A 23117-nucleotide genomic window follows, 5' to 3' on the forward strand; every position below is an offset into this window, starting at 1 on the left:
TTCAAAAATATCAAAATTTTTCAAAGGAATAGGGGACACACGTTCGTGTGTCCAGGCCGTGTGACTCACACGGTCAAGAGACACGCCCATGTCTCAGGCCGTGTCCAAACTTAGGTGTTCACTGACTTGGATCATATGACTAAGTCACACGCCAGTGTGCTAGGTTGTGTGCCATACACGGCTGAGACACACACCTGTGTCTCTGCCCGTGTGAAAATACCTGAGCATTCTGTTTTGAAATTTTAAAGTTGCAGGGGACACATGACCAAACCACACGCCCATTGTTAGTCGTGTGTCTCACACGGTCCAGTCACACGCCCGTGTGTCTGGCCGTGTGGACTCAAAATGAACCTTAAACATTAAGTTTACCATTCCCTACAATCTTGGACACTAAGCAACTCAAAAATCATTCATTCAACCAATTCAAAACATGATCAAATACATTTTAAACATGTCAAAACAATCAACCTAAATATCTAACTAATGTACCCTCATATATACCACAATTATATTATCAAGACAAGTCATCAAAACATCAATGTAATCCATATTATAAACCTACCAAATTCAATCAACTTTTACCTAATTCATGAACATTTATGCACTAATTTAAAACATACCATACCATAACTTTAACATAAAACATATACTTATATATATAATCAATCAATATTAACTTATAATCTTCTTTACAATCAATCCACAAAATAGTTAACATTTAAACGCCCTAGGTACATGCCGACACAAAAAAGAATAACATCACCACGTTTGAGTTCGGGATTTGTTGTTGGATGCTGAATCGACGATCACACTTAAGTACCTAACCTGCGCACGGGAAACAAAATCGTACGCTGAGTATAAACTCAGTGGTATTTCTATAATCCAAATATTTTAAAACAAAATAATATAATATGCACATTTAATCATTCAATTAATCAATTCATAAACAATTCATCCATAACAAATTCATTTCTCATATCTACACAATTCATGTATCTTATATCCATTTCACATTCGGTATTTTTTAATACCAATCATAGTGTCATTTCATTTAATTACCCCTATTAACACGATTCGGACTCTGATGGATACACGAATCCAACCGAAATACACCAATTTGGTACCCAGTACTCATCGGATAATTCGAAGCAATAAGTTGACACCCAGTGTCTCATCGGCTAAACCGAAATAATTTGGCACCCAGTGCCTCATCGAATTAATCCGAAGTAAATAATTGACACCCAGTGTCTCATCGACTCGAAGTCGAAGAAATCCTTGAACTCTTCCAATCCTTTGGCATGCCATCTATATCCGACTCGGCCCGATACAATTAATAGGGTTTAATTTCACAATTCAAAAACAACCAATATCCAATATCAATTTATCATATAATCACATATACATATAAATTCAATTCAATATTGGTATGTCAAAAACTCACCTCAATCACTTATCATAAACATTTAATCAAAATACAACTATTAATAATTGGATTCGGATTATAGAAATACAAACCAAAATTTCCGAGCTATTCCTCGTTGACTTTATATTTTCCCTTTTTAGTTGAGGGTTCTGGTATAACATTTGCTACGAAGTTAAAACAATTAAAATTCATCAATACAAAACAATTCAATTCAATTCAATTTCACATTGAACATTTCAATTTTTATTCAACGTTTGCCTAAATTCCAATTTAGTCCCTAAACCGAGACTAACTTTATTTCTTCATAATTGATTCTATATTTTCATTCAATTTCCAGTTTAAACTAGAATTAACTCTTTAATTTCACTTAAATCCCTAAATTTCAAAATTTTCACAATTTAGTCCCTAATACTCAAAATTTATAATTTATTCTACAATTCAATTCTTTTTCATTTCTAACTTTAAAATCTATCAATTTAGTCCCTAATACTCAAATTATTCAACATAGACAACATTTAAAAACTCAATAATTTCTAAAATTTTGACGTAGATCGGGCAATATTTAATACCAGGATCCTAAAAACATAAAAATTACAAGAAAATGGACTAAATTAACTAACCAATTGAGCTTTGAACAATTGAAATCCTAACTTTTTCTCTTTTCTTTCTCTTTTCCTTTTCTTTCTTTCTTTCTCTGTTTTCGTTTCAATTTGTTTCTTTTTGTTAGAGTTGTGTGACCCAAATTCTAAGAGATTGCTTGCAAGTCAAGTTAAACAAAAATATATTTTCTTTCTAGAAGATTTAGTATTTATTAGTATAATATATTTAGCATTTATTAGTATAGTTTATTTGACTTACTAATTTAACCTATAAATAGGCTCTTTTATAATCTTAGAAAAAAACACTCATTAGATTAGAACTCTTAACACATTCAGAGAATTTTGTGTTTACGTTTTAAGGGTTCTTTGTTTTTTGAGTTTTCGGGGTTTAGTTTTATCTCCATCTTTTGTACTCTTCATTCTTTTGCCATTATAGTAAAATTATCTTTGCCCGTGATTTTTTTTATCCTCTTTGGAGCGGTTTTTCCACGTTAAATTTGTGTGTTCATCTTCTCAATTTCTTTTGCTATTTTTACTTGTTTGTTGCTTAATCGGGACGATCCTAACACTTTTTCTATTTCTTTTTCATCTTATTTTTTTTTGTTTTATTATTATTATTATATAATATATATATACTTAAATATTAAGTAAGTATAATTTATTAATAAATATATGTATATAAATTTTACAGATGTACTCACCAACACCATCCACTTGTTGGAATAAGGCTTAATTGCTTCTTTAGTCTCTTTATTTTTTCTTTAATCTATAAATCAACTTTCACTCTTTATACAATTTAATCATTATATCTAATTACTCTTAATTCATGCAAAGAGACCCGAAAATATACTTTTCAACACCCGTGACTATCGGGTCATGACAGGGTAGATCAATATGAAGAGTGATTGGGGGAAACTAACTGACTTATTACACCCAAAATTCCTCCAAAATCAAGCCAACCCAAAGTTTTTTTCTTTTTTAAATCAAAATTCTGATTTTCACTTAACAGTGATCTTAAATTAGTAAGAAATGAAGAAGGCTAAGTAGAGAGATTCTGACCAAAAACTATGAAACCTGGATTTACAATTTTATTCAAAAGAAAACATTATCTTTGATCAATTTGAATTATTTAAAATTAAAATAAAAATTTATAATAAAAAAAAGTACTAAATCTGATATTATACCAATTAAGAAAAAACAAACTTAAATCGAAAATGGTAGTAACGAAATTGAAAAGCTAATACTTGGGTGACGAATGATATAATTTGAGATTGGCAAATGGCCTTTAGGAAGTGCTATGAAATTATGGGCAACAGAGAAAGGATTAATATCGTAAGTTTGGAAAGAAGCCAAGGACTAAAAATATTTCCAAAGGGCAGATCAGTCGGAAGATGATGCAAATAATTTGCTTAACTACCCTTGGGGACCATTTCATTAACATAAAGAAAATGGGCAAATTCAGTACCAAACAAAAGCAAAGCCAAAAAGAAAAATGTAAATTTACAAATAAGCTGCAAGCTGCCACTAAAACAGGCTAATCAAGTAGATCCAATCCCAAGGAGAAGCATCACAAGCTCAGGTGAGAGAAGAGGGAGGGGACAAGATCTACCACGGACCACGCAAGTCCTGCATATTGAAGGAATCGGATACCAGTGTCGACATCAAATAAATCTTGTTGAGAGAAGAATAACATCTTGTGGATATAACTTGATTGCTTTATCTCACTGGATTTCTTGTCTGTAGCTGAACCATTAAGCATTGGGACGTAGCTGGTTGATTTTATTGGGATTCCCAATGTGTTTGACACTACTGGGAGAATCCATTTCGCAAGAGCCTTGCTGCAGAACTTGACAATCAGGATTGTCGGTATCCCAACTAGCATTCTTCCCAAAAATGTAGGGATAGTGAGTTGCGAGGTAAATATTCGTGGAACAGCTTCATGGTGGAACTGGTGGTATGTCTGTTGAATCCCAGTCACCTGCTCAACATTAACACTTCAGGTCAAATAGATGAATGCCAATGCAAATATTCTACATTTCCTGTTTCCATAAGAGAAAGTTACTAAACACTTGTATTATCTCAATGAATGATGCTCACTTATGAAGTAACATGCATGTCTTTGCAGATGAATGAATTACCTTTCAGCTCCTATAAATACATGCTTTAAAGCAAAGGACTAGGTTACGATACTAGTAGAGTAGTTGATCTGTTTCATCAACAAGGTAGGGTGCCGAACTGCCACTGAAATAGAAGAACTGAATCCAATACCACTAGGATGACGGAGATGTTATCTCCGTCACTAGATGTAAAGGAACCACAATAGGTTGAATAGGAAGCATTTCATAGAAACAATGAATACTATCTCCATTCCATATTCAATTCCAATAACAAGGTGCAGAATTGCACTCTCGGTAAATTTCCAAGATGAGGTAGTTACTATTATAATAGTACCAAACACCGTACAGTATGTTTGAAGATACTTTCCTTCTTACTGATAAATTTGCTTCATCTTTTTTGTGTTGGAATGTATGTTGATATCCATGTATTCATACCAATAATATTAGTAAAATGCAGAACCCTAGCTTAAAATTTCTCCTGATGCATCTTCTAAATGATCCCAACAGCTTCAGAAAGTATCTTTGATACAGCAACTGGCACTCCCCTAATGCTGTCAAGAGGGAAAATGCTGAGAAATGGTGATTTCCTATCTAACCATAGGCTTTTTGGACAGAAGCAAGGGGAAATTCTCTTTGGTGTGGTAAATCATGCAAATCCTAAGTTCCTGAAAGAACCTGACAAATCAAAGCTAACTTTTCTTGTACTCAACGGATAGGAGTCTAATGTGGTAATTCTATAAGGTATATTATATACCACAAATTCACCTCTAAATATTTCTAACTGTAAACATATACTAGTTGTTTGACAAGAATGAAGTTTGTACAAGCAAATGATTTGAAACAAAAGCAGTACAGGCCAACTTTGACGTTTTCAAGGCACAAACATTATTAGCTATCTTATAAAAACAGGATGATACAGTATCTGCCCCAGTGACAGTTAATTTCCTTCTCTTAAATGAAAGCCATGCATCTAAGTTCTCACGAATACCAATTTCATGTTTTTTCATGCCTATGTTCTTCATCTGTATGCATTCAATATTGCTAATTAACTTTAGAGGCAGTAATTCATCAAAGATGCACTCCTACAACAATTCTGGCGATAACAGAGTAGCTAAGAATTGTATCAATGCCATATGGGTGATCAATTACTTACAATTCCAAACACAACACCGTCAAAGGCAGTATGATACTCAAAACTTGGAGTTGGAAACTCAGGAGTGGGATAAGCAAAAAGTAAGAGGAAGCTCAGGGCAGCCCAAAATGATGTAACTACAACAGAAAAGTAAGCATAAACAATATAGAAAAAATGTATTATGTTTCAACATTAAAAAGTTTAACTAGAACCAGAAGCATAATTATGTCTCAAGCATTAAGATTACCAATCACATTTAGTAAGTAAAAAAGGCTGCTGGTCATTTTAATCAACAGAACCAAAGGTAGGGAAATAGAAGACTGACTAAACTGTTTACATCATCACAGGAACTACAGGCTAGCCTCTGTTGTCGCACGCATCTCCTCTTTATGCAGAAAATAGTCCTTGGTTTAGATCTCTATTCACCTAATTGGACTGATAATAATTCAACCTGCTTGGACAGACTCTTTCAGCCTATGAAGCAAAAAATTGCCGACTATAGGTCTACTTACCATTTTGTCCAGATACAATAAAGGCATCCACATATTCATGGACTGATAGCCAGATTGCAAGAATCATAAACCCGAAGACAAGACCACCAATTATATCAATCAAGCTGTGCATGCCAAGGTAGATCCTTCCTACCAATGAAACCAAATTCGGCTTAATATTTGCAATAAGGAAAGCCAAGAGTAAAATCAAGAACCTTTGAACAAAATTAACCTACCAAAGCCAATGAAACCCACAAGCAAGCAAGCAAGGGTAACTGCACCAAGTTTCACAAAAGCATCTTCACTCTGCGTGTAGGACAGCACATAGCATACAAGGAATCTGGAAAATACCAGCCAATAAATTGACACGTAAAAATATAAGGGCACTTAATTTATTGTAAAGGGCTGACAATCCATCAGACCTATGGCTTTTCTTTTAGTTTTCAACTCGTTTTCCCATTCTCAACTCATGAGAATTATGAAGTTTCTATGTTCACAATTATCGTGAGCTAGGTGTTTTGAAATATTGAAGGGTAATAAGCAAGTCAGTCACACCTAGAAGATACCCTCGACGCACTTCCTACATGGCTTAATATTTGCGTCTGCATAACTAATTTTCTCAAAGTCATTTAAAGAAAAACTTATTAATAAAATGAGGACTACAAAATCTAGAAAAGCTACCAATCAAAAGTTATATGTAAATAGTAAACATCCATACCCTGATAAGCACACTGTATTCAGAGTATGAGAAGAAGGCAACCCATACTCCAAAGCATTTTCTTCTTCATCTTTGGTAGCTGTTATCCTTCTAACAGGTGGGCAATTTGGTCTAGGAGCTGATACCACATCCTAAAACCACAGACTCCACAATCAAGAAACCAAATCAATATTAACTCTATGACTTCATTCAACACATTACCCAAAAAGAAATGATGAAACCATGTTTAAAACAAAAACCTTTATGCAGTTCCCTAAATAATCGCAGAGAGCCATCAACAGGGTCATCTGCCTAGCCAGTTTCCCATGCCCACTCTGGAAACATCATAAAAGGAAATAACCAATGAGAAAAATTACAAATCAAAATTATCCGCGAAGAGAAAGCAAAATAGAAATCATACCCAGAAAAGCAAAGGAAGAAACGCAGTGTAAAAGGGCACAGAAACTATACAAGACAACCCAGAAAAGAGAGCATCCAAGAATTTATGCTGATGTTTCTGACAAAAGAATTAAGAAAAATATTTAAAAAACAATTAGTATAATCAGAAAAGCTTAGAGAGGAAAAAGAACACAAATAATGAAAGAAATAGGAAAAATGAGAATCTGGGTATTGTTTATTTTGGTCCAAACCTGGATCTTAAGGATGATAGAAGTGCCAGAGACAACATGGTGAGACACCCAAGGTTGCAGCAAAGATCTAATCTTTTTGGTTACATCGAAATAACAAGTAATTACAATCCAAGAGAAAATTCCAGATAAAGCCAACCCTTGCCATACTACACTCTCCATTCAATCTCTCTTCTTTTCCCTCCTACAAACGGGGGATCAGAAGCAGAAATGAAGGAAACAAAACGGAAACGAAAACCACCCCAACAGTCCTAAATTATTAGGACTTCTTCTTCGACTTGGGAGGAAACTTTGAGGAAATTGACTAAATCTTTTTGTTCCTTTCCCAATTTCCGTACATAAAGAAAATATGAATCTAATCTATGAGCCATTAATAGTTTTGTTCAATTTCTGTTTGATTTTCTTTTTTTTTAATTTGAGATTTTTTAGGTCCATGAATTTTCTTTGTTGGACTTTGGCTGGCAGTCTGGCACTAGAACGGTCAGCAACCACACGCGGAGTAAAACTTTAAAGTTAGAACATTCTAAATAAATTTAAAATCATGGATATCCGTAGATTTGAAATTTAATTTTTATATTTTTATTCTTAAAAAATTATTTATTTTATTTTATTTTTTTTAAATTTAAGTCAAACTGTTAATGTTATAATTTTTTATTAAATTTATTAATGTAATATTTTAAAATAAAAAAATCACTTGATAGCAATAAAATTAAAAATATGAAATTGTAATAAATTTGATTTTAATAAAATAGTTTTAACAATATTAACAATTAAATCTGTATTTTAAAAATCTAAAAATAGAGAAATTAAATTAGTAAAATATAACGATTAAATTTTAAATTTATAAAAGAACAGACGTGTTTTAACTTTTAAAATAAAATTGCTTTGCATGAGCTGCTGTTTCTACCATTTAGGTTGCCATTTAATGAAGTATTAATAAGTTCCAAATTTAAGTTATTAATAAGTTGCTTTCGTTTAATAAAATTTGAGATATAAAATAGAAATGAAAGGCTCTAATTGAATGGTATTAAATTTCAGGTTAAATTAGTTAAATATATTGAAAAAAAATACTAATTGATAAAATATCATTGATTAATTTTAAATTTAGGGAAATAAATTTTTTTTGAAAAGAGAGTGAAAGCACGCTTAAGTAGACGAGCCTTTTTGCTAACAGGGGCAAAGCCAAAAGAAAGTTTTAGGGGCTGAAATTAAATTATAATTTTTACGATAGTAAAAATATAATTTCACTATTTTAATAGTTTATATCTTTAAAATTTTTAAAAGATTAAATCAATTTTTATCATTTTTAAGGAAGCCAAAGTGCAGTTTTATATTTACTAATTTAAAATTTTTAAATTTTTAAATAGTCTAAATAGAAAACTTTCTATTTTAGAGGGGTCGGGACTCCTACCTATTGGCATGCCAGGGAAAGTATACCCAGTTGGACACGTTTTTCGATAATTACAAAGAAAGAGCGTTCAGCTAGATGCACTTTACTTGACATCTCAGCAAAAAAGCTCGTCTAGCTGAACGCATTTTTACACTTTCTCCAAAAACGACATATCTCCTTAAATTTAACAAAAAAAATATTTAATCAATTAATTTTTGTTGTGATCATATTCAATTAATGTAATCTAAATTTCAACCAAATTAAAAAAGAGAATGAGTCTTGGGATGAATATCAAACAAAAGATATTATTCCATCTTCTACTTGGTTGATGTAATCTTGATTTTGACATTGTTTAAAATTAATTAAGCAATTATTACATGAAGCCAGATGCCAGAGTTGCCAACTCAATTTTACTATTATATTATAATCTGTGAGTTTCTTCACCTACCACCCTTAGGCTTTTAATGGTATCTCCATTAAAACTAAATTTACTTTTAATTTTAAAATAAAATTAAAAATATATCATAGAAAATGAATTAAATATAATTGTGTAAATAAATGAACATAACCGTGTTTAAATATAATGGGACCTAAAATAAAATTAACTCAAAATCTACATTTCAATATCTACGCTCACCTGAATTTTCTTCATTAATTAAGCCTTTTTATTATTTTTCTTTATTTTCTCTAAAATTCTTCCTTTTCGCAAGAAAACCAAATAAAATTAACTCGTGTGTGTGGCATGTGGCAATAATTAATTTAAACAAAATATAGTTGGGATTTTAAAAAATCAATTTTATTTTGAAATCTATACGCTGTGTAAAAAAAGTAAATAAATTTAATACTTTAAAAGCTCATATATTAATTAATTTTTTCACTTTTTACTAGATAATATCATATTTTCATTTTTCAACATAATATTATTTTTTAAAATTAAAAAATTCAAATTAAATTTAATGTAGTAATCTTACATATGTTTAAATTACCTATACATTTTTTAAAAATTTATTGGTATATTCACTTATATTCAAATCACAGTGTACTTAAATGATCAGATTTGTAATTTTTGAAAATACTTTTTCAAAACATAAAAATAAAAAGTGGAGAATCTTAGAACTTTGCCAAAAATTATTAAAAATATAATTTATTAATTTTAGTTTTGTATAAGATTACTAGCGAATTTCTTTTATTCCAAAATTGATAGTATATATTAATAAGGAGTTTAGCTTTAATTAATAAATAATTACATATGGTAGAATAATATAAAGACAAATGATAGATTATTTTACTTAAAATTGTGATAATACATGTTTGATTTGGATTTAGTAAGTTAATGAAAGCATGTCCTGTTTTATTTTTTCTTCTTTTGTCTTCTTAACAATTTTGATTTTGGTGTTCTGACGCTTTAGTTTTGGTTTAGGGTTTTAACGGTTTTAGTTTGAAAAATGATGAAAAGTTAAATTGCTCATAAATTGTCCATGCCTAACTTTACAAATTTTTAAAGGAAAAAAGTTGCATCATTTTATTGAAAATTTTGAGGAATATTAATAGTCAGAAATCTTCATATATAAAATTAAAAAATTTCCACCACCAATATACTAAATAAAATAATTATCCCTTTCAAAGTACACCAAAATCTTTTAAGCAAAACCTATTTATATAAATAAATTGCTTAAAGGTAAAAAAAAAAAAAAACTTTAGTAAAAAATTAGAAAAGCAATTAAGCCCTTAGAAAAAAATTTCATCCTATTTAGTCCTTAATGACACAAAAAAAAAATCAATTAGTCGTTTCGTTAACAAGAATCGTCAATTGATCAATTTGACCGTTAACAATATTGACATGCCATGTCACATCAGCAAAAGAATTAAAAAATTAAGTCTGCTAGCAGGGCATGTTGACTTGGAGATATGCATTCATACTAGGATGGCAACGAGACGGGGCAAATTTTTTCCCACCCCAACCCCAACCAAAAGCTTGATCAATTCACCCCAACTCCGACTCTTAAGAAAATAAAATTCACCTTGAACCGAAACTCAAAATTTAATAGAAGACTTGACTCGGTTTCACCCCGCCTCAAGTTTAATTTAATTGTTCTTTAAAAAAAACAAATAAGATTACATTTTAACTCTTTTATTTTTTTTATTTTGAAGCAAATAAAATTAAATTTTTTGAGTTTAAACTTAAATCTTACTATATTTATTTTTTATTTATTGAAAGTCATTTTTGTAAATATCTCAAAATTAGATTAATTTACTTTTCAAATTCAACTTGACGAGACTATTTTTATAATTTCACCCATCCGAAATCGATTTTTAAAAAAAAATCGACCCTATCCAGGATTAGGAAGCCATAGAATTTGGGGTTTCTTCATCCCAAAGACCCTGATTCATACTCTAAATGGCTCAAAAGTGCTTTTGGAAAAACACACTTTTAGGGAGAAGTTAAAATATTTAGCTTCCTAAAAAAGTGCTTTGGGCTAATTTTTTTACTTAAAAAAGCACTTTTTCTCCAAAAAATAGCTTGTTTAGGAATATTTTTGTCTCAAAAGTGTTTTTAATCCCAAAAGTGCTTATTAGAAGTAATACTAAATACACCATTTGTCTGGTCGGATAATCGACAACCTTTACATCGGTTCCTACGACAAAGGAGTGTCGTATGTTGAAGCCAGGGTCAAGGGTTGCTTAGCCAATTGCATGGCCCAAACGGTGCTAGAGTCGTTGAACCAGTTGCTTCCATGCCAAAGCTTTTGCAGTATCCCAACTTCAACATCACCCCATATTGCCATTCAAGTCAACACCTTCGACTGTGTCGGGATCGCCATTGCCTTGTGTGGTTCCCATAAGGGCGTCGATGCGATAACGGTTTCGACTTTCTTCAAAAGTTGGGCTGCTTTCAATCGAGGCTCCAATGGTGAATTACAAACCCATATATGTTAGATGCGGGATCACGGTTGTTTCTGCCGCTAGAGTCTACCCCACAAAATTACTTACCTTTAATCGAAAGCCTTTGGTTCCAATAACGGTGGCATACCACAAGGAGATTCATGTTCAGTGACCATGCCACGGCCACTCTAAAGCTCAAGGCCAAAAGCAAACGTCTCGAGCATCCCACTTGAATCGTAACTCTCGCTGCATTTCTATGGAAATACATCATGTTAGCAAAGGCGAATCTAGGGAGGCTAGCAGGGGCTCTAGCCCCCTTAAAATGAAAATTTACTATTTATGCCATTTTAAAAAAATTAAAATTTTAAATTAGTAAATGTAAAATTAAACTTTGGCCACCCCTAAAATTATAAAAATTCAGTTTAATTCTTTAAAAATGGTAAGATATAGATTATAGAAAATTAAAATCTCGTTTGCCCGAAAAAATGTTTTGACTTCGCCCTGCATGTCGGCTTCTAGAGCCGGATCGGGACGTTCAAAACCGTCAGTCTTAACCCAGTCAGTGAATTTACTAACTAGAATGAAGCCGAGATTACCCGACCCTGTATTGCGCCGCCATTTCGACATATAACTCGACTGAAAGAGACATAGAGTTGGTGAGAGAAGCAATGGACATTTTCAACAATTAAGTTTCCGTATTGCAAAGTGGGGACGCGTTGAAATTCATGACGGTTCAACACAATCAGGTGGCGGTCATTGCCCCACAAGGCGAAGTGGAGTTCTTCGATTGCACCAGTTGGTTGAAGTTGAATACTCTCGACGGAAACGAAGCTGACTTCGGTGGGGATAGCCAACTTCGTCGAGTGTGGGGTGGAGTGAGAGTCGCTATTATCCCTTCGCCAATGCCTTCGTTTCAAAAGCGATTGACTAGGGTAAAGCCATTGAAGCCGTGATTACTTTAGATGCAAAAGCAGTGGATATTTTGGAACATGATTCTGATTTCCTCGCGTTTGCTTCTCCAGCTTTAAGTCCTTACCCCAACACAAGTAAGATTTAGAAAATAATCATCCAAAATCATTTGTTTTTATTTCCCTTTGATTGAATCTTTTATATTAATTGCATTTGTGTGGCAGATTGGTATAGGTGGTGATTGTACAGTAAAGAAAATTATGTTTATTTTGTAATTGAAAAGTAGGATTTGATTCACTGTTGCGATGGATTTTATTAGCTATTTTGTTTGATTGTGTCGTTGGATGGATTAATATATATATATATATATATAAGGAAGAAGAAGAGAAAGATGAACTTTACTAATAAAACCCCCCAAGAGAGTTAAATTACATCACAAATAAGAAGGCTAGACTTCTCTGCCTTCTTTGGTTTTTTGTAACATAAAGAAAATGTATAAGCATTTATTTCATACATAATTATTGTAAAATCTAGCTAATAGGTGAAGAGCACATCCCTCTGCCCTTCATTACATGCCTCCTTAACCCAGGAATATGCACATTTTTTATATAATCTTTCCAATCTATGGTTTCCACATCAAATCCAAAGCTTACCTTCTCTTCTTCAGACATGGTCTCCAGTAGTCTCTTGGTGTTGCTGATGTCAAACCTAACATTTGTTTGATTTAATGTTTTTTTTCTATGTCAGTTAACCCAGATTTGAAGATTATATGCAAATGAGAAATCCATGGCTGAAACTGAGATTTAATGCAAAAATTGACTTACCTTCCACCATAGAATGTGTATGGCTCATATATGTTAGCCAAGTACTTTGCTTGCTCCACCGACTTTCTGCACACCGCTTCGAGCTTCTGCGACAGTTTTCCGCTCCAAGATGCCAATGCTGGCAATCCAGTTCGGTGCATAGCATCTCTCCAGAGGTGAGCTGAGAAATCCTCCATGGAACTGAACAGCTTCATTGACGGAACGTGGATTGGGGTACCCTTCGAGTCGAGAAAAGGCCTTGAATTGTAGTGCTCATGGAGCATTCTGGCTAAATCCTGGAAAACCAGTGGATTTACAACTGATGATGCGATGTGGTAGATGTTAATATCTGGTTTTGGGGTCATTCCATGTCTTGCAATGGCTGCCAAGGTTGCATTCACAACCATATCTGCTGGAACCTGTACTCCGAGGTTTCGCTATTGTTAGTTCATCAAATACAATGTATCAGAATTTATGAATAAATCAGACAACAATAGCTTACAACATCAAGAACTCCATTGGGATCAACCAAGAAACCTGTTAGCTGCCCTTTCCCATAGCATAATACTATTGGGTCCATCATCCTAAGATAGAAACAAAACCGCAACGCTCAAATTTTTTGCTAGAAACGATTGCATTATATATATGAACTTAAAGCAAGAGATACCTATTTCCTTCCATCCATCCAGGAAATGGTTCTTTGCAGGTGCTCTCAATGACACTCGGTCGTATTATCACTACCGGTATTTCTCCTCTCATATTATTGATCATCATCTCTCCCATAGCCTTTGTGAACACATAGGTGTCTTGCCATCCATATTTTCTAGCCCTGATCAGTTGTTAAATCATCACGTCAATGCATAAAAGAAACAGAAAAGTAATACCAATCACAGAGGAGCAGACAAGTAATGATTTGCAATATTAAACTTTCTAAGTTACGAGTATGATTCCAAATGTTCATGATATATTGTGCACGTTCACAAGCTTAAAGAAAACCACTATGGAAAGAAGAGAATGAGAATACTCACCTTTGTAGACCCAATTCTTTCATTTTCTGAGCCAATTCACTTTCGTGACAACCTTCCTTGGTATCACGAGCCAATACGAACTCTTCTTCGATATCTAACTCGGGTATAGATCTTGGCGTGGTTTCAGCAATTAAATTTTCCCTTGCAATACAATCTCCTATGTCAAATGGCTTTTCCATCACTCTTCCTTGTCTTTGGCCATTCACGTATGCTGCACATGTAATATTCTGCTTATCAGCTAAAATCTACATGTCCTTCAAATTATATATGTGTATAAATGTTGGGTTTAATTGCTTGCCTGTTGACACTTGCAAAAAGAGTTTAAGTTTCTTGCACTTCTTGGCAAAGCCCATGAGATGGGATGCTCCTTTTGTATTTATATCTATGGCCACATCATATCTGCAAATTGTTTTTTAATTAAATTTTACAATCTTAAAGGTTACACAATCTTGTTTTAAATTTAATAATAAAAGTAAGTAACCTTTCATCAAAAGTTGTATTAGCTGCAGAATTCACAATAATGTCGACTTCTTTTGAAATCAAGTCAGCTAATTCATCATCCAATCCAAGATCAGATTCACAAACATTTCCTACCACAGGGACAAGTTTGCTCAACATGAAACTTTGGTAACTATTCCCATATGTTTGTTGTAGACAGTTGAAAAGCTCTGCATTTATTATCTAAAACAAAACCAAAACCAAAACCAAAGACTAAAGTTTGATTCAATAGCAGGAAAAAGAATATTGGTTCAAACATGTTATATAACGCAAGCAAGACAGAACTCTACATAACATACTTCAGTTTTCAATCTTTCCATTGCTGCTTCTTTGCTTTTAGCCTTCACCAACACAAATATCTTCCCAACATCAGGCACAGTTCGTAAAATCTTCTCAATAAGAACTGCGTATAATTAATATAAGAAAACAAACATTGAAAACATGTTATTTTTCTTATCTAAGTCTATGTTTGGCCCGGCCCGGTCGGGGAAAAAAAACAGGTACGTACCTTTGGCAAGAAATCCTGTAGAACCAGTAATGAAAAACTCCTTCCCTCTAAGGAACTTGACAATGCCGATACCATCTTGCAACTCCACTAAGCTAGTAGTTGATCCACCATAAGGCACCAAATCTTTAACTGCAATATCAGCTTGATTTGGCGACACAATTAGGCTTCCAGCATCCATAAGCGCCGGACTACGATCACCACCATTAACCATTTTGGACCTTTCCTTCACAACAGAAGAAACCCCAGCAGTTTTGATTGCTTTCCCACTACTCCCTTGGCAATGTACGAAACTGCTACAGTTGCTGCGCTTCTTCCTCCACGACCCACCTTTATTGAAAGCAGTTGGTGATACAGAGAAACAATTGAGGAACAAGGCCCCCATCAAGTTCCAAGAAAAAGGAGAAGTTGAGAAGAAAGAAATGTATGATCAACAAATTAAAGCATTTTTGGTTGGTTCAAAATAAAATGGTTGGCTTAACAACTTAACACTAGTAAACTAACCAAAGAAACCACAACAACACCAAAAATAATTCAAATATTTAATGGAGCAAAAAGGAAAAAGTTGGGTTTGGGATCATAAATATGAGATTGAAAGGAGTATTATAAAAGAAAGAAGCAGAATGGGGTGAATTTAAGGGAGGAATGAGATGAGAATTAGGTATAGTTTAATATTAATTTTCTTTTTCATGTTATTTAAAGACACTTCTCATGCAAAGGCTCTCTTTATGCCATTTCTTTCAACAACAACAAAAAAAAAAAATCACGCTTCTTATCAAGGAGGCTAACATGGCGGGGACTTCCTTATTTCTTCATCTTTGCTACTTCGGATTTAAATATGTATGGAAAGAAAGGGTGTGGGAATGTAGATTGGGATACATCCCTATCCCTACATGCTTTGTTGAAAACCCTTGCTTTTAAATTCAACAAGTTATGAAATTTAAATCCTCAAATTTCTATTTTTCTTTCTCTTCCGTATTACAACTGCCCACAGATTCAGGCTATGGCTTAATGCCGCTAAAGCATATCATTTTTCCTCTAACTATACCAAATGTTCCCGGTTAGTCCCGAGTGCTTGGTTTTGTCTTTTCAACATTAAAAAAAAAAAAAAAACTGTCGGGATATCCGGTTAATCATTAATTGCCACATCTCATTGAATTCATCAACACAAAAAAGCGTAAACAATATTTTAAAAATAAAAAATATTTTTTTTTAAATTACAATATGTTATATTTTTTTAAGAATTTAAAATATAATAGAAACTATAAAATATTGTAAAATTTTAAAAATTGTAAAAATAGTAAAAAATTTGTATCTTGTAATAAAGTATACCTTCACTAAACACATTTAAAATATTAAACTTTTGATATAAAATTGTATTTAGTTAAAAATCCGATATTTTTTATTATAAAATTGCATTTTAAAATAGTTTAATAAAAATTGAATCACTTTTTATATCAAATTTTTAATATTTCGAAATACATCAATTTTTAGTACTTTTTCTACAATATTGGTATCATGTTTATTTGACTCGACTCCCTATTTAATGTCTGGATTAAGCTTCCTTCATCCATTATCGTGCACACGTTTTCTTTGGTTTGTACCGTAGTTCTTTAGAATGGTCAAACGCTTGATAATAGTGATAGACTTAGGGAGAATGAAGGCATATTCGGATATATGTGGGCATTTGATTTGTAGTTGTGATCATAAATATTACGAATTTAAAAAATATTTGAGGCAAGGGATGCGTATGTTAATATTTAGATATACATTTCACTTTTAAAAAATTTATTTGGGATTATAAGATATTGGTTTAGAGACAAATCAATACAATAAAAATTATTTGGAATAATTAAAAAGTATTATTTGAATTAAAATAACATTATTTTTATTGTTTAAATAATTTGAAAAATTTTATCCAAATTTATCACTTAAAATAGATGTTAATTATAAATTTTGATCGATTGAATCATAAAACAATTATCGAAAGTGATATTCTTCCGAGAGACAACAATCTCATGTTCAAGCTTTAGTAGATGTGATTTATAAAATTTTAAAAATATTAAAATTGGTAATATTTTAAAAGAAAATAATTTTTATATAATTTTAACATTTTAGGACTTTTATAATTTTTTTGTATTTTTAAAGATTTTAAGTTTTTGGATGATATCATTACAACATCATGTCATCATATGATTGGTTGAATATCTTAACATTAGTTTTAGCGTTTAAAGGATTAAATTGAAAAAGTCTGATAGTGTTAGGGACTAAAGTAAGCTAAAAAAGTTTAAGGACCAAATAAGAAAAATGATATACTTTAGGGACTAAAGTGTACATTAATCATATATATATATATATATATATAATAGTTTTAATGACACGTTCTACATATTTCCTTTACTTTTTAAACAATGGAATGAACCGTTTGGACAAATTGAGTCTAAGCTAGTTGAAGCTCAAGTTTGATGTTTTGAATTTGACTTAGAATCAACTATAATATAATATTTAAAATCTTTATTAACAATTATTTATTATAATGATGGTAAAAAGTAAATACTTTTAATTGGTATACCTATTCCGTAATTTTCCAAGAAAACAATCAAATGAAAAAAAACCCTCAACGGGATAGTTTTGATATATAGGTATATATATATATATATATATATATATATATATATATATATAATAGTTTTAATGACACGTTCTACATATTTCCTTTACTTTTTAAACAATGGAATGAACCGTTTGGACAAATTGAGTCTAAGCTAGTTGAAGCTCAAGTTTGATGTTTTGAATTTGACTTAGAATCAACTATAATATAATATTTAAAATCTTTATTAACAATTATTTATTATAATGATGGTAAAAAGTAAATACTTTTAATTGGTATACCTATTCCGTAATTTTCCAAGAAAACAATCAAATGAAAAAAACCCCTCAACGGGATAGTTTTGATATATAGGTATATATATATATATATATATATATATATATATATATAATAGTTTTAATGACACGTTCTACATATTTCCTTTACTTTTTAAACAATGGAATGAACCGTTTGGACAAATTGAGTCTAAGCTAGTTGAAGCTCAAGTTTGATGTTTTGAATTTGACTTAGAATCAACTATAATATAATATTTAAAATCTTTATTAACAATTATTTATTATAATGATGGTAAAAAGTAAATACTTTTAATTGGTATACCTATTCCGTAATTTTCCAAGAAAACAATGAAATGAAAAAAAACCCTCAACGGGATAGTTTTGATATATAGGTGTAGATTGTTTTCGTATATCTCTTAATGGGTACGTTACAATAATAAGACTAACCTGATACAGATACATACATTTTTTCCCAAAATTATGTAATTCAAATTATTAACTAAAGCACAATATAAAACATGATATAATAGAAAAGTAAAATGAATTGGGCATTAATACAAGAATGCATCAATATATATATATATAATACAAATTATTAACATAGGTATGATTATGATATTATAAAATAACACACACCGGAAAGAAATAAAAATTAACTAATGAACCAAAATTATTTATTATTTATCATAATTATAATGAATAAATATTAGTAAGAAAATTGATTTTATATAATGTTGTCCTTCACTGACCTCACATTATTTATAAAATATAAAATAATTAATTATGTCTATGTAATCAAAATTATATAGGCCGCACTCTAGTCAAACATTATTACAAAGGAAATAGCAGATCTAAATATTATTACTGAAAAGTAATTTGGGCTCTCAAATCTGACTGACCCACTTCCAGTTCTATGTATCAAACCCATCCAGCACCCTGAATAATGAACTCAGGTTCCACCATTTTCTTTCCTTTGGAACTTGCATATTTATTGTTTCAATTTAGGTACTACTAAAAAAGCTCCTAAATTACAAGCAGCCTTCTACCAAAAATGGACTATGTTCTTTTACCACCTCTTACTAATGTCGAAGAAACTATTGACATACAAATACAGTACATCCTTATAATCCTAGGAGACTGAACATCATAGATCTCTTAATCACCAGACATGCATCTCAGACAATTGCATTTGAAACCAAAACCTTGAGACAAGAGACTTTCTCTGGCATCATAACTCATACTGGCATCAATGTAGCATATCTGAAGCTCTTCACCTACAACATTCCCAACCACCAATTTCAATCATAACATCGGGATACCTTTGGTGCAGTTTTTTGGATCCATTAGTCAAGACAACTAAATGACTTCCAATGACCAGGATAGAAAGAAATATCAAAAGCCAGCAGTAGAAGGCGTACCTTCATCAATGTCACGGAGCGCCTTCAATTTTGCATCAGCATTCTCTATCCAAACAATGTGTGTGTTTGGATCTGTAATTCAATATTAGCAAATTTTGTTTTTAAACACCACTAACCATCTCACGACAACAATATACCTTCACTCTGATTCACATACCACATTTAAGGTCTTTTGTTTGAATAAACTTTAAAAGAGGCTTCATTTCTATTTATTTGACCTCATTACATATTCATTATCCCAAGCTCTTTTACCCCTTTTTGATAGTCAAATTGATATGAAGGTTATTGAACTTTGGACCTCCTAGAAGAGACAGTGGCAACATTTCATAAAATCCAACCGGCAGAATTAAGGTTATAGTTGAGAGAGTGATACTTACTAATTATCTATCCCTATCAATAGACATTTTCCTTAAAATAAGTGAAAAAAGCTCGTCCTTACTTCGATAAGTAACCATGGTAAACAATAATCACTAGTAGAGAAACAAGAAAACTTACCACAATCATGGTTGTAAAAGGATGGAAGCATGTAAATAGCATTTCCAACTGCAGCTTCAGCTTCGATGGAGGCTGAAGCTAATGAAAGAAGATCTTCATATACACCTGCAGCTAATTCAATACGGAATGCATTGATACGAATTCGTGCAAGCACATCAGTGTACCATTGTTTCGTTAAGACTTCCTGCTGTCAAAGAAAACTGTTCTCTAAGAAGACAATTAGCATAGGATCATGTAAATAAAGACATACAGGAAAAGATTCTCATGTATTCTTATAAGTGGAGGATACAAGACATATGTTCATCTCCAATATTTGCCTTCACCAAAGCATTTCTTAGCAAATGGAATCCCTCTTCCATCTGAAATTATCAATGCACACATAAAAATTAGTACATACCTGTTAACCATTTTGTAGTATATATGGATCAAGATAGAATGATCTCAAGATAGGATGATCTCAAAAAGAGTCCTTTTCACAATGAAGTTGGAAACAACAGAGATGGCCAGAAAGAAAGAAATATCAGAATCTCCTTGAAGGATGAAGGAAAAGGAAGCACTAAAAATAGAAAAAAACATGGATAATTAGTTTGTTTAGGAAGGAAAGAACAATAGCTTTTCAAAGAGATTTTAATCGTTTTGATGGACTAGTAACCAGTTAACAAATATGCTACTACAGTAGTTGATCTGCCAGTAATATGCTTGTCATTTGGACATCAACAAAATCACCATTGTTACAAAATAGATGGATGTTTCTCACCTTTAAAATCATCCCTTGAGTTAAGTTAGCTGGTTGAAGTATGTCGAGAATACCAGCAGGTGCAGCTCCTGATATAACCATACAAGCTAACCGCTTTACCAAAAGGGGATATTTCAGGCCTTGGGTCCTTAACAAAGAGAAAATTGGAAATAAGAAAGTAAATGCTATGATATATCATATCATGCTTTAGGGTTTATCTCCAGCGTGAATAGCAGGGTTCTAACTTCTAAGCACAACAAACAAGAAATACTTAACGAAGAAATATATTGTAGAAACATTCATTTGAATAACACTTTCTAGATAGAAAATTTTCTTCTTTCAGATAAAAGTAAATCTAATACACCTTTCAGAAGAAAGTGTGGAAACAGCACACCAAAATAAATTTACTGTATGATATGTATCATTGTACGTAAACTTCTGTGTCCTCAAAAACACTGCTGCCATCTTTTAATGTTGCATTTTAAGCATTAGAACAATTATAAGAAAAAGGGAAGAGCTGGATGCCCAAAAGACAAAAAAAATGGGAAATTGTTCTTTTTAATGGTAGAAGATAGCATGAATATATATAGTAAATTATTTAATGGAATGATTGCAGAGCAGATTGCAATGATCAGCCTGAAACCTCCTTGGGACAAAAATAAGCAAATTCAGGGCATTGAATTTAACAGAGAGGAATATAAAACAAATCAAGGCAAGAATATCTTGCACTCTATCCCTCAACCACTCTAATTCTATCAAATCAATCCTAAAACCTTGTAAAAATCCACTGGAATCACTATATCTTTCCCTTTTAATCCCATTCATAACAAGAATCTTGCTGAAATCAACTCCCCATGGGATGTTGCTAGTTTGTTAAATTATTAAAATCCTTAAACCCTAAATCCCAAGGTGAGTTTGGATGGGCGGTGCGTTTACCTGCGGTTAGTGTAAAAACAGCGGTGGCGGTGAGATTAGATACTGTAGCAATACTGTAGCGTGAGACAAAAAGTAAGCTAAACGCACCACACCGCACTCAATCGCTCATCCAAACCCACCCCCAGTCTTCTATAAACAGAACATTTTTCAACTTTTCATGGCCTAACCCAGCAAAGTGATTACTGGAAAATTATTCAATCTAAGGGAAAACAAGAAAAAACAAAGAAATGAAGCATACAATGCATATACAAAATGAAGGAAATCTAAGTGACACTCTGGTGAACAGTAAGCAAACTTTCTTACCTGCAATAATCATCAAAAGCTAGCCAATCTGTTTTCTTCTCCACATCATAAAAAACCTAAAATCAATGTCAAGTAAACCCCAAATTAATAGCATAAGACCAAAAAGAAGCATACTTAATTGTTTTTGGAATATATCGTTATTTAATTTCATACTCCAAAGTTTAAAACAAAATAAAATTAGTACAATTTGAATTTTCATTCTTTAAGTTTCCAACTTCTGATTAGCTTTGATTCTTGAAGCTAAATAATCAAACATTTGATAGGCTCCCCAACTCAAAAGACTTGCCCAGACTCAATCATCAACTAATTGGTTACTATATCAAAATCCCAGATAAGAACAACAACAATAAGAGCAAACCCATTTAACCTTGGAGCTCTCTTTGCAATTTTCAGAGCAAAAGTAAACGCCTTGAGATTGAGACGCAGTAACAGCGTTGATCTTTTTGAGGCAAAAGTAACAGACAGTGGTAATGGCAGAGAGAGAAGGATGAGATACGATGGGTTTAGCAGTGTGGATGGTGTCTCCAGCACCAATTCTCCGAGTGGCGAACACGGCTCGACCTGTTGACTCGGTTAGTGCGACTCGGATAGGAGGCGGAGCGGGTCCACTCGACGGCGACTCGTTTCCGTTAGGTGGGGTAATGGTGGTGGCGGTTGAAGAGAATAAAACGAGAAGGTTGTGAGAATAGGGGGTGCTGAAGCGGGATGGCCAACGTCTGTAACAGCTCAAAGTCAAAACAAAAGCCAAAGGCGACATTCTTATGTGTTGTTTGAACCTTAAAAGAGACTGAGATTAAGAGAAATGGCTATGGTTGTAAATTGTAATGTATCTGTGAACAATCGCCTTTCTACTTATACTGCTCCTTTTCTCATCGCCATGGCTATGGATTCCATTGACCAAACAACATGACCTTCTTCAACCTACTTTCTGTACCATCTGTAACAATCCCCTACTGCACATTTTCCTTCTCTGGTTTTTAGTTTGTGAATTTACATGGTTAAAATTTGTCATAAGTCCTCTTAATTTTAATAAATTTAAAATTTAATCATTTCACTTTTAATTCTAAAAATTAACAATGTTAATAAATAAATATAAATTTTGAAATCTAAAAATAAAAATATATAAATTAAACTTCAAATTTATGAACAATATATCCGACTATGATGTGCATATTTTATCTGCAATATATATATAGTATAATATGGGTGTGTTTTTGAACT

The 23117-nt window shown here is 32.3% G+C and overlaps 3 protein-coding genes across 3 annotated transcripts; all 3 read right to left on the bottom strand.

The window, feature by feature from the left end:
• Window positions 1-3426: 3426 nt before the first annotated feature.
• LOC105799569 (lipid phosphate phosphatase delta) lies at window positions 3427-7499 on the bottom strand. The gene is made up of 8 exons (XM_012630202.2): window positions 7110-7499; window positions 6881-6976; window positions 6720-6794; window positions 6481-6611; window positions 5999-6102; window positions 5784-5912; window positions 5293-5408; window positions 3427-4000 (listed from the first exon to the last, which is right to left on the bottom strand). The coding sequence occupies exons 1-8, from the start codon at window positions 7266-7268 to the stop codon at window positions 3590-3592; spliced, it is 1221 nt and encodes a 406-aa protein (XP_012485656.1). The 5' UTR covers window positions 7269-7499; the 3' UTR covers window positions 3427-3589.
• A 5172-nt stretch (window positions 7500-12671) lies between these two features.
• LOC105799568 (fatty acyl-CoA reductase 2, chloroplastic) lies at window positions 12672-16065 on the bottom strand. The gene is made up of 9 exons (XM_012630201.2): window positions 15126-16065; window positions 14917-15020; window positions 14601-14800; window positions 14418-14518; window positions 14120-14330; window positions 13759-13920; window positions 13594-13675; window positions 13113-13510; window positions 12672-12996 (listed from the first exon to the last, which is right to left on the bottom strand). The coding sequence occupies exons 1-9, from the start codon at window positions 15505-15507 to the stop codon at window positions 12819-12821; spliced, it is 1818 nt and encodes a 605-aa protein (XP_012485655.2). The 5' UTR covers window positions 15508-16065; the 3' UTR covers window positions 12672-12818.
• A 2771-nt stretch (window positions 16066-18836) lies between these two features.
• LOC105799571 (histone-lysine N-methyltransferase ATXR4) lies at window positions 18837-22884 on the bottom strand. Its single transcript, XM_012630204.2, has 7 exons — window positions 22264-22884; window positions 21897-21952; window positions 20679-20805; window positions 20211-20280; window positions 19922-20101; window positions 19427-19498; window positions 18837-19282 (listed from the first exon to the last, which is right to left on the bottom strand). Exons 1-7 carry the CDS (start codon window positions 22651-22653, stop codon window positions 19164-19166), a joined length of 1014 nt encoding a protein of 337 aa, XP_012485658.1. The 5' UTR covers window positions 22654-22884; the 3' UTR covers window positions 18837-19163.
• Between the last annotated feature and the right edge of the window lie 233 nt (window positions 22885-23117).

Source organism: Gossypium raimondii, chromosome 9, assembly GCF_025698545.1.
Source record: "Gossypium raimondii isolate GPD5lz chromosome 9, ASM2569854v1, whole genome shotgun sequence".
Lineage (NCBI taxonomy): Eukaryota > Viridiplantae > Streptophyta > Magnoliopsida > Malvales > Malvaceae > Gossypium > Gossypium raimondii.